The sequence below is a fragment of the Sinocyclocheilus rhinocerous genome, unplaced genomic scaffold, assembly GCF_001515625.1.
Source record: "Sinocyclocheilus rhinocerous isolate Xijiao unplaced genomic scaffold, SAMN03320098_v1.1 scaffold1001, whole genome shotgun sequence".
NCBI lineage: Eukaryota > Metazoa > Chordata > Actinopteri > Cypriniformes > Cyprinidae > Sinocyclocheilus > Sinocyclocheilus rhinocerous.
Window position 1 is genome coordinate 530,810 of NW_015666593.1, and position 12,287 is coordinate 543,096.

General features: G+C 40.2%; 1 protein-coding gene across 14 annotated transcripts in view; it reads left to right on the forward strand.

Moving 5' to 3' along the window:
- The window catches only part of eif4g1a (eukaryotic translation initiation factor 4 gamma, 1a), a 36,797-nt gene that overhangs the window by 17,831 nt on the left and 6,679 nt on the right, over positions 1-12,287 (forward strand). For 11 of the 14 annotated variants that reach the window (XM_016544396.1, XM_016544398.1, XM_016544399.1 and 8 more), the window contains 19 exons: positions 1,228-1,306; positions 2,275-3,054; positions 3,141-3,229; positions 3,333-3,519; positions 4,277-4,410; positions 4,505-4,624; positions 4,715-5,122; positions 5,790-5,936; positions 6,027-6,263; positions 6,475-6,579; positions 6,739-7,008; positions 7,151-7,259; positions 9,314-9,419; positions 9,539-9,804; positions 9,913-10,037; positions 10,143-10,315; positions 11,043-11,168; positions 11,295-11,376; positions 11,476-11,574. In XM_016544396.1, coding sequence (XP_016399882.1) covers positions 1,228-1,306; positions 2,275-3,054; positions 3,141-3,229; positions 3,333-3,519; positions 4,277-4,410; positions 4,505-4,624; positions 4,715-5,122; positions 5,790-5,936; positions 6,027-6,263; positions 6,475-6,579; positions 6,739-7,008; positions 7,151-7,259; positions 9,314-9,419; positions 9,539-9,804; positions 9,913-10,037; positions 10,143-10,315; positions 11,043-11,168; positions 11,295-11,376; positions 11,476-11,574 — 3,642 coding nt within the window. The remainder of the gene's footprint in view (positions 1-1,227; positions 1,307-2,274; positions 3,055-3,140; positions 3,230-3,332; positions 3,520-4,276; positions 4,411-4,504; positions 4,625-4,714; positions 5,123-5,789; positions 5,937-6,026; positions 6,264-6,474; positions 6,580-6,738; positions 7,009-7,150; positions 7,260-9,313; positions 9,420-9,538; positions 9,805-9,912; positions 10,038-10,142; positions 10,316-11,042; positions 11,169-11,294; positions 11,377-11,475; positions 11,575-12,287) is intronic. The other 3 variants (XM_016544400.1, XM_016544403.1, XM_016544410.1) reach the window with 1 other exon arrangement.

The window sequence follows — 12,287 nt, forward strand, 5'->3', positions numbered from 1 at the left end:
GTGCGTGCAGCATTCAGCACTCCATCAGCTGTTGCAAATCTTCTTATTATTATTATTTTATTCAGATATTGTCTAATTGTGACTTACTTACAATTATACTTTTTTAAACTAAACTTGCTTACACTACCGTATTAAATCATATTTCTATCACTGACGAAAAATATTTTGTATTACATTAAAATAAAGACAATTTTAATTAGCCTATTCTACTTACGTTTGTATGTGAAGTCGAAATCAACCACAACTTTGCTTTAAAATGCATCGCAAGATCTCCTAACTGAAGATCACATGATCCCAAATGGAAATCACTTCCGTAAAGCGACCATCGCATGTTCCCTTCGCTAACGGACTTCTGGAAGGGCACTTCGTGAAGGGATTCAGTTGTTCACTTTCGTTTGGAACGTCCCTTTTAACTTTTGAATGACCAGCACCTGCCGGGGTCTGTGCGACTTCATCTATGGCTTTTCTCTTCCCTTTCACAAAGCGATACATCACCCATTCCAAGTTAAGTCCTTTGACTGTTTACTGTTTTATTTCTTTTCTTTTTCTGCTGATGGCCCGCGCTCGACTTGAAGCAAAATGGCGCCCCCTTCCCGAAGTGCCATTCAAGGGTGCAAAAAAGCCGTTTGGAATTCGCCCCTTGCTCTATTTATGATGTACTGACACAAAGTGTCTTGTAAAAAATTATTTGCAACGGTCGCTTTGTCGCGTCCAGTGTAGAGCTGTTGCGGCCCGGTGTCCGGTATAGACACAGTGAGTGAAGCCGAGAGCAAGATATGCCTCGTCATATTTTCTGCATTTAACTTTTGAATGACCAGCACCTGCCGGGGTCTGTGCGACTTCATCTATGGCTTTTCTCTTCCCTTTCACAAAGCGATACATCACCCATTCCAAGTTAAGTCCTTTGACTGTTTACTGTTTTATTTCTTTTCTTTTTCTGCTGATGGCCCGCGCTCGACTTGAAGCAGCGCTGCTTAGATCGATCGGTGTGTGTCATCAAAGTACTGCGAGAGCTATAAGAGAGCGGGACGTCTCCATGCTTTCTCTCGCCGTACATTGATGTCATACACCAATCGATCTTCAAGTTGAACACACCTCTTTACTCTCGCGTGTCATGTGACCAAGTGTAATCGCAGCCTCTGCGATTGAAAAATCGCGTTTTTTCATATTATCGCAAATGCAATTAATCGTTCAGCCCTAATGTTGCTTTTAACGGATTGTTCTTAGACTGCTGGTCCAGAGGTGGCAGGTCCTGTCCAGACCAATGGTGAAAGTGTTCCGGCTGTTGCTGCTGTGATCAGAGCTGGTGAGTGGGCTTTCTTGAAAATACCCAAACAGGTTTTTGACGTTGAAGTTTGAGTTCCCACTGTCCTGGAAAATGTGGAAATAATCAGGGAGTTTCAAACGTTATTTCCATGGCTCAAAATGTCAATGGGAAAAACGTTTTTGGCACCAAAAGTTTCAAAAGGGTTATCAAATCACAAACAATGTCAACCTGAAGTGATGTTAGCAAGAAATGCATTTTATTTGGAGCAGTAGTACTTTTAAGCAGATTCTTATACTTAATTTTTCTCAGATATTTTTTTAAGGACATCATTTTTTTTCTTAAGATGAAAATAACAGGCTTTGGTGTTATCTGATTTTATGCCACTTCTTGCTGAAGACTCTGATCAAAAACAGCTCAAAGGCTGTCTTTTTGTGCTTCCTTTTGTTGCAGTAAGCTTGACCAGAATTCAGCACTCAGTACCTTCATTGTGTATTTTATATTGTTATTCTGTTGTATTCATTTGCCCACCATCCTACAAATTCAGAGAAATGTCACGTCATGCATAACGATTGTTGTTTAAGTTCAATCAATAAGTGGTGTCACTTCAGTGTACTCATTCATTCTATAAGTAATATGTATATGTAGCTAGTGTTATATTGTAATGCTTAATGTTTAAAACCACTCAAACACCAAGTTGGAGGTTAACCTTTTAAGGTTATTTACACTAATTTCTAAGGATGTTCTTATCAGAAATTCAAATTCTTAAGTTTTGTCTTTAGAACAATCTTAAGAAAAAATATCTTTTAGAATGATTTTGTTTTAGGATAAAAAATATTCCAAAGTTAGAAAATGAGAAGGAAAATATCTAACAGCAAAGAAGAATTTCATTCTAAGAATGTTTTGTGAGTCCGGCCCCAGGAATGTTAAAACAGCAGGTGGAATATTTTTATATATTTTTTGATTGCGCTTATTTTATGTTTGTACTCTTTCCTGTCCTTGATCCTCAGATGATCAAGCGAAGTCCATGGCTCCTCCTGCAGCTGTGTCCACCCCTCCTCCATCAAAGACGCCAGAGCAAGCCCCTCTTGCACCTTCAGCCACTGACTCTGAACCTGTGTCAGAGGTCAGACCTGCTTCACCTGTGAGCAAGATTCCCATTCCTCCAGGAGAGGACCCTGCGATATCCCCTGCACTCCCACAGTCTCCTCCTCCCACAAACAATCCCCAACTTTCAAAGCCTCAAACTGGTGACAGTGTGGATGCTCCAGTACTCCCTGATGCCCCAGTTCAACAGGAGGAGCCTGAGGACGCCCCTCCAGTAGAGCAGACTTCTACTGGGGTTGCGCAAGAGGAGTCAGAGGTAGCCAAAGAGAAAGAGCCAGAACCTGTGGCTGAACCTGTGGTCGAAACAGAGGCTGCATCTGACACATCTAGCCCGGCTGCGGTCATCTCCACCCCTGTGGAGCCTCCTCCTGCTGTAGCCAATGATGGTGACGTTGCTTCCAAGGACACCGCCCCTGTAACCGCAGTGACACCTGTTCCAGAACCAGTCGTTGATGAGCCAAAGGAACAGCCTTTGCTTAACGGTTTGCCTGAGAACTCTGCAGAGGCTCCAGTAGTGAAGCCAGAGAGCTCCACTAATCCAGTTGCTGAACAAGAAGTTCCTCAGGTCCAACAGAGCTGCCTTATGGCCGTGGAAGCACCTGTAGAGGAAGCAGAGGAGCAGAAAGCAGAGGAGACACCTGCCCCTGTAACAGTCTGCCCTGTTGAGGAAATGACTATGCAAGGTGGGGAAATAAGTTCTTGAGAAAAACTTAGCATATTGGTTTCTCTCCTTCAAGATGAAGTTTGACTTTGGTTTCTCTTTTCCTAGCTGCTGCGACAACAGTGCCAAAGAAGAAAAAGAAGATCAAGGATCTGAATAAGAAAGATGTCGGAGATGTCCTAGATGCCTTCAAAGAGGTTTGTAGTAATATGACACATTTTGGCTTTATTACAGTAGGACTTCTGTGACTGTTATGAAGAGTTCAGTTGTGCATTTATAAATCTTCTGTATCCATTTCAGCCTGAGGAGGAAAAGCCTGCTCTTGAGCCAGAGGTTGCTCAGAAAGAGCCCTCCCCAGCTCCAACCCCTGCCCCACCAGCTGAAGAGTCAGACGAAACATGGGAGGACAAAGAGGACAAGCTTGACACAGAAAATATTGAGCCTGAGGCGTCTAAACCTGTGGAACAGAAGTATCAATATAAAGAAGGTTAGAAGTCTGATTAATTGGTTCTCATTTGAGAATGTTCATCCTGTTTTATAGATTACAGCAATATGAGAGTCATTTTATTTAGAGGGCAGTTTACTGTAAGCACACTACCGTTCAAAAGTTTGGAGTGGGTAAGATTTCTTAAATGTTTTTGAATAATCTCTTATTCTCACCAAGACCACATTTATTTGATAAAAAAAACAAACAGTAAATCCGTAATATTAAAATAACTTCAATTTTTATACGTTTTAAAATGTAATTTATATTTGTGATGGCAAAGCTGAATTTTCAGCCGCCATTACTTTGTCTTTAGTGTCACATGATCTTTCAGATCTTATTCTAATATGCTGATTTGATGCTCAAGAAACATGTTGTATTATAAGTGTTGAAAACAGTTGTCTTGCTGATTCACTGACCCCAGACTTTTAAATTTATACAAAGACCCTTTGTGTATATTTACGTTAATGCATTTGACATGTTTTGATACAATTTTTGGGGGGAGTTATATACTTTATTAAAAAATAAAATGTAACTGTCATTGCATTATTTTGTGCATTCGACAGTGAATAAAATTAACATTTTTAAATTAAGTTTATTTAATGGGAATGCAAAAAAATAAATAAACCAAACCTGTAATCCATAACTTGGATAAGTGGTACATCAAGGCTTTCTTGATTTTTAGTTTGTTTTGTGCAGGGGAAATTCTTATTCAAAATGTTTGTGGACCTTGTTTCTCTCTTCGCTCTCCCCTTTGCAGAGCAATGGAAGCCCATCAACCCAGAGGAGAAGAAACAATATGATCGAGAATTCCTGCTTGGTTTCCAGTTCATTGGTGCAAGCATGCACAAGCCAGAGGGTTTGCCGCACATCAGTGACGTTGTCTTGGACAAGGTGAGGCTTCCATCTGGACCCAACAGGTTTAACCTGTGCTGTGTCTTGCTAAATATTTTAATCACCCTCTTGCTCTTTGCTGTTTGGACAACAGGCAAATAAAACCCCCTTGCGGCCCTTGGATCCCAGGAGTCTGATGAACTGTGGGCCTGATTTCACACCTTCATATGCTAACTTGGGTAGACAGTCATCCGGAGGAGGAGGGCGAGGACCAGTAAGTTGACTCTTTCTTTTCTCTTATGATTCAGAATTCAGTTAAAAGTAATGTTGCTGTATGTTGAGATCGATCATTTATTTTTAAAAGTTGCACTCCTCTCAGTCTGCACGGCGCCCTCAGCCGGGTCGAGGCAAAGACCAAATGAGTCGCAACCCCAAGATCATCACCAGCTTGTCTCTTAAAGACAATGTGGAACTCAACCAGGCTGAGAATGCTTGGACGCCTTCAGTGAAGAAGCAAGGCCGAGAGCGTGGAGGAGAGGAGGATAAGGAAGACTCAGAAGCTGTGAAAACGCAGGAGCTGTTCCGCCGCGTGCGCAGCATCCTTAACAAGCTCACGCCTCAGATGTTCCAGCAGCTGATGAAGCAGGTGACGGAGCTCACCATAGACACTGAAGAGAGGCTCAAGGGTGTCATTGACCTCATCTTTGAGAAAGCCATCTCTGAACCCAACTTCTCTGTAGCTTATGCCAACATGTGCCGCTGCCTTATGGGGGTGAGTAACGTTCATCTGTATGTTGGCTTGCATGTGTGGGCTCCAATGATGACCTCCATTTTGTGCCACGTGTCTGGGCCACTGATATACTCTGATGGGATTGAGGAACTGAGGAGCTTTAATAGTGTTTGTCAGTAATAAGTTCATTGATTTGCCATTTCTGCAGTGGCAAATGTAGACGATTCATTTTTTCATTTTTAGTGAACTATCCACTTGTTGCACTCATGTCGTTTCAAATCCATAAGAATTAAGTTAATCTTCGAAACATGCAAATGACAGTAAGCCTAAAAGATTTCTGTCACTTGACAAAGTCCTTTGTACCAAAATTTTTTGCTTCACAAAGTTAATAAAAACACTGTAAAGAAATCCATATGGATCAAGCGGTTTAAGTCTCTCTTCTGAAGAGATTAACTCATTTAATTTAGCCTTTATTCACATAAATATTGATCAGCGCACATACATATAGAGATCATAAAAAATGGTCAACAGAGGCTCAACCGTCCTTTCTTGATGTGTAAACAAGCCTCATTGGTTCTCGCGCTCAGCTTTTGTTTACCACATTTGAGTAATTGATGACAGAATTACTTGGCTGTTTACCTGAATTGCTAGTTTTGTAGGAAATGTGAATGGGGAAATAATTGAGATTGTTACTGATTTTCTTTTCCAGCTTAAAGTCCCCACTTCAGACAAACCGGGAGTCACTGTGAATTTCCGTAAACTACTGCTCAATCGTTGTCAGAAGGAGTTTGAAAAGGACAAGGATGATGACGTGATCTTTGAGCAGAAACAAAAAGAGCTGGATGCTGCCACTGAGGTGACGTCTTGCCACATTTGTAAAATTAATTCTGTACAAGTGTATGAAATGGTTCTATTAAAATGGAAACAATGTTTTATTTTACCTTAGGAAGAGGAACGTCAGCGCCTGAATGAGGAGCTGGTGGATGCCAAGGACAAGGCACGTAGACGGTCGCTTGGAAACATCAAGTTCATCGGAGAGCTGTTCAAGCTGAAAATGCTGACAGAACCCATAATGCATGACTGCATTGTCAAGCTCTTGAAGAACCATGATGAGGAGAGCTTAGAGTGCCTCTGCCGGCTGCTATCCACCATTGGAAAAGATCTAGACTTTGAGAAGGCCAAGGTACAGCACCATTTGTACTTAAGCAGGATGCTGTGATTGACCAATCATAATCAATTACCCATCAGAACTCTTGTGGGTTTATAATGGGATATGAGCTTTGATTACGTTAGGTCTACATTCCTTTTGTGTACTATATTTTTCTATTGTATAGCATTTTTGACAGTCGTTTACTTTGCTACAGTCAGATTTAATGTTGGCCTATTGTATGCAGCCTCGTATGGATCAGTACTTCCACCAGATGGAGAAGATCATTAAAGAGAGGAAGACGTCTTCTAGAATCCGCTTCATGCTTCAGGATGTATTAGACCTCCGAAAGGTAACCACATGCTTGGTTTAGCAAATTTTTTTAAAAAGGTATTTGGCAGGAACCTCATTTACAGTTCTTAAAACTTAGAACACATATGGTATGTTTTCAGTTCTTCTCACTATTTATATCTTCTTTCTTTTAACTGTGTATGTGGTCTCTGTCACACAGAACAACTGGGTGCCCAGAAGAGGAGATCAGGGTCCCAAGACCATTGATCAGATCCATAAAGAGGCAGAGTTGGAAGAACACAGAGAACAAATAAAAGTACAGCAACAGCTGCTGTCTAAGAAAGACTCCAGTCAGGGTCGAGGGGGCCGTGGTGGGCCGCACTCCTCTGGAGGCCGTGGTAGCCAGACCCAGGATGAGGGCTGGAACATAGTGCCTATTACCACAAAGAACAGACCGATTGACACCAGTCGCCTCAGTAAAATTACTAAGGTGAGGCTTTGTAACATTTCTTCTATTTTAGAATATCCAACTTTTATAATGTAGTTGTTGAAAATGATATTTTTTCATAGCATAATGATTCGTTGTTTGATGTGCTTAGCCATTTTTCCTCCTTTTTTTTTTTTATCTTCAGCCTGGTGATTTCAACATCCAGCTGCTGGCCCCAGGAGGAAAGGGCTCCTGGGGTAGCTGGGGCAAAGGGAGCAGTGGAGGCACAGGAGCCAAGTCCACTGGAGATCAAGGTGAGCAATCGCCTACTCTTATTTACCTTGGACCTCACTTAGCATAGAGAAGCCCAGCTATTAATGTAGGGCTGCAACAAACGATTATTTTATTTTATATAATCGATTAATCTAACGATTATTACACCGGTTAGTCGACTAATCGTCGATTATTTCACCAATTAATCAGTAGGCTTTGTTCTATTATTCAGCTTTTACAATTAGTTAAAATACTGAGTTACACATATGTTACACTGAGTTAAACTAACTGATAAATAAAACAAGGTAATCACTTCAGCTTTGAAGTGAATGTCAATTGTCAAACAATTATATTACTATTGTACGATTACAATTATTTTTTACAACACAAAAATATATTTGGTACACAAAGAGATGAGACACTTTCTCATTCACCATTTAATTAACTGTATGAAGAAGTTATTGACTGACTGAATGATGCATCCTTCTGCCTGACATCGCCTTTTGTAAGTCATATATGGATCAAAATAAAGTGCCAAGACATTTTATTTTTGATAAATTGTTATTCACATTAGCTCTCTTAAAACCTTATAGTAATCAAAAGCTGCATGCTTTAAATAAATTTATTGTATAATGCGCTATATAAATAAACGTGACCTGACTGTGGTGCCGATTGCAGAGCTGGTGCAAACTTATCCACATCTTTATGATCAGATGCTTTCTTAACTGCTGTTTTCTCTACGCTGTCATTTTTGTTGCGTGTTTATTTCGTTATGGAAAAAGCGTGCAGCACATATTTACATATTCATTTAAACTTTGATTTCAGCAATTGCTGCTGTTTACCAATGAGTGATACCTCAAATCATGTGACTTTAGGAAAGGTGGTATTGCTTTTCCAGTGTTTTCCACAGACTTACACTGTGTCGGCACTTCCCCTGGGGGAAATGTATATCTATATAATGTAAATATAAAACAGCGGACGGGCTTATTGAACGTGCACATTCATTCTCTGCCAGCAGGAGGCGCTTTTGGAGCCTCAGAAATAGCGGTTTCCCCTGTAACAGCTGTAATCAAAGCAGCGCTGCACTCATGAACACTGCTTTATCAGGCATTATAGGAAAGATTAAATGAAAATGACAAAAACTTTTCTGAAGACAATCGGTTCCCTTCAAAAAAGATACATTTATATTAAAACACCCGTGCCGTCATTTTTCCCCCTAACCTTATTAAATGTCATCTTTCACATCAAATTCTTACTTTGTTTCAATTAATTCAGTTAGAATAAGAAACTGTAGAGTTGTTACCATTCAAATGAAATTATTAACAAACTCTATCTTACCACTGCTGAGGAAACAAAAGCTGCATCTGAAGTGGCATTAGATGCATTTACACAGACTTTTTGATGAAGCTGAGGTGCCATAAATGCATTTACACTGCAAAATTTAAAATTTTAATTTTATAAGATTATTGTTTTACTTGGATTTTTTTAACCCAAATAAATGTTGAAAAAATGCAATGATACTTTTAAATGACTAAACCACCAGTAGGTGGCGGAAAATGACTGTTTTAATGAGTGAGTCATTTATTCATTCATTCAACCGATTCATTCAAACGGCTATAAATACATTATCATTACGTTATCAGTCGGCGTTTATACTAAATGCAATTAAAATTAGAATCATTCTCACGCAAAACGACATGTTTACACGCGACTGTAAGCGTGCACGTGGCTGTGACGTCATTGCCGGTGCTGCTGGCTATAAAAGGATCGGCTCGGAATCAGCAAGACGTGAGACATGCAAAAAATCGGCCGATTCCGTTCACTGGTCGGTCAATCGGTGCATCTCTAGACATGATTCTTAATTTAGGAACCAGCATGTCTTAGAGACTTGGTGGTCTTAGTTGTCAGAACATTGTAGCAACAACTCTTAGTAACTTCAACAACAACCTAGCAACCACCCACAACATTGTAGCACACGTTTTGCAAGTGTCACTCATTTTCTTCAGATAATGTAAAGATTTGGTTGTCAAGTGTTTTTTTTTTTTTTTATGGAAAATGTCAATGCTGTCTAATGCTGTCCTTTTATCTGATGCAGACCAGGGGAGACCTGCCACTAGCACAATCAACCGTTTCTCTGCATTGCAGCAGTCTGGATCATCATCATCATCCTCACTTGACTCTGATCGTAGAGTGCCTCAAAGGTAATTTTGTAGTGCTGTTTTTGTTCTGTAGGGCAAATGAGTACTGCATGGTAATAATTCTAATGTAATCTTATTACACAAGTTTTTGACTTGCTATTTAACACCTATCTACTTTCCAGGAACAGCTCCAGTAGGGACCGTAGCGATCGAGATCGTGGTGACAGAGACCGTGGTGATCGGGATCACTTTGACCGATTTGATAGTAGGCGGGATGACCGAGGCCTAGACAGACCCCGTCAGGCCATCACCAAACGCAGCTTCAGCCGTGAAAATGAGGACCGCAGAGGAGACGGCCGTGGACCAGCAGATTCTGTGCGCCGCGTGTCCAGCATGACAGAGAACCGTGATCGAGGCAGTCGGGAGCGCGATAGAAGCAAGGAGACAGGTAGGAGTCAACAGACTGACAGAACTGTCCTGAGCTGCACCAGCAGTACCGGTCTTTGAGTTGATGATTTATAAATTGATCGACTCTTTACCTGCTTGGGTTTCTCAGTGAAGCCAATGTCGGCTCCTGCTCCACCACCACCTGTTCAAGCCAAACCCGCCCTGAATGAGGAAGAGCTGGACAAGAAGTCCAAATCCATCATTGAAGAGTATCTCCACATCAACGACATGAAGGTATGTACATCCATATATATTATTGACCTAGAAAACATTTTGAAAATAACCTGTAAATTCACCCTGGCATCTTCCACTTACATTATTCTTGTAACTCTTTTGTAGGAGGCAGTGCAATGTGTGCAGGAGCTGAACAGCGCCTCGCTGCTCTTCGTGTTTGTACGGAACGGTGTAGAGTCCACACTGGAGCGCAGCACCATCGCTAGAGAGCATGTGGGCCTGCTGTTTCAGAAGCTTGTTAGTGCTAGAATACTACTTCCTGAGCAGTACTACAAGGGGTGAGTTCATAGACCACTGCAGTTTATTATACTGTACAATTATATGGTAGGGATGCACATATGACATCTGAACATTGTAGCCATTTTTTACACTCATGACCTCTGTTTTTTGCTACGTGTCTGGGCCACTGACCTATACTCTTGGGATTGAGGAACAGCTTTTCATGCTTGTTCCATGTTTTGAGTCTTGATCAGGAAAGAAAGCTCGCAAAAGGCCTGTTATTTAATGTAAATTATTTTAAATTGATTTTTTCAAACCTTGGCGTTATTGTATTTATCTGTGTTTTTATGTTTTGGTCTTTTTGCTATCTTTAATCAAAATGTAACGGCTTGCTCTAATGTTGCTGCCAATATTCTTATTGTCCCTACCACAAAAAAAAGGCTTTTATTTTTCTCTTCCCAGATGTTTGTTTTAATTTGCTTAAATACATAAGTAGCTACATGATAGGGCTATCAAAACTCTCCCAATATTTTTGTATTTATATACTAGTGTTTAATATTTTGATTTGGCTTTTATTTTTATACTTTTCAGTTTTCATTTTAATGTAAGTTTTAGTAATTTTATGTGCATTTGTCTATTATAATATTTATCTTTAAGTTTTAGTTTTAAAAATTTGAGTACTTAAACTTATTTTATTTCAATTAGCTTGAGGCTTCATGATTTCTACACAATATAAATGGTTTCTGTGTGGCTGTGCACTTTATTGTTTGTTTTCACCCACTCTAGACTGCAGGAGATTCTGGAGATAGCAGATGACATGGCCATTGACATTCCTCATATTTGGCTCTACATGGCTGAGATAATCACACCCATGTTGCAAGAGGGAGGCATCCCCATGGGCCAGCTCTTTAGGTTTGGCACTGAATCTTGGGTTTCAGATACTTTTATGCAAAGATTATAAACCATCAAATAAAATGATGTACACGCCATCTGACCTTTTTTTTATTTTATTTTTTATTTTTTTTAAATCATCCACAGGGAAGTGTCCAAACCTCTTCTCCCTATGGGCAAAGCAGCAATCTTGCTTGTTGAAATACTTAACCTTCTCTGCAAAGGACTGGTGAGTATCATGCTGTGGCAAATGCTTATGAAATATTATTCGCATAAATTGCCGTTTCAGAATTTATTTGTTTATTTTTTTTTACTTCTCTGTTCTCAGAGCCACAAAAAAGCTGGAGCGATGTGGTTGGAGGCGGGACTCAGCTGGATAGACTTTCTGCCTGAAGAAGAGGATGTCAATAAGTTTGTTACAGAGCAGGTACTGAAAGCTGTTTGTACTGTATTGATGGGGTCAACATAATTTCTGTAATGTTTAGGGGGGTAATGATTCACTCAACTCACGATTCGATGAGATTCACGATACTGATTTCATGATTCAATTTTCTCAGGATTTTTTTTTTAAACATTTAGATTTAAGACAAATTATAAATGAAAAGGTGTCCTTATATTATTGCTTGGAAAAAATGCTGCACGTTTCTTTGTGAAACAGAAATGTCAAATAACAAAACTAAATTGAAATTTTAAAACAAACACCAAATCTAATCAAATAAATAAGACAAAAAAAACCCCTCTTTGTATAAACAAAGGCTTTGCCTGTGCTCTTTCCATTCAAAATTAGAAGCAACCACTGCATTTGAATCACAATCCAAACAAAGATGCTGTATACATTAATCATACAATATGATTAATCGAAATCATCATAAAATTGCGATTTGAGCTTGCGCGATTTCTAAATCGCTTTATAGCACGATTTTCTGCGCCCCGACCTCCCGCAGTATGCTATCCGAACCAATCCGAATGCAGCGCGCCAAAATGGAGCACGAGAACATAACAGACCGGGCTGGCATACAAATGTAATGCCAGGTTCACACACACCGTCTGTGGTGCGTATTTTTTCCGCGCCCATTTTAACGGATCAGAGCGTTCACACTGCACGCGATTGCGGTCCGGCAGTGCGCTCCAGGAGCAGTG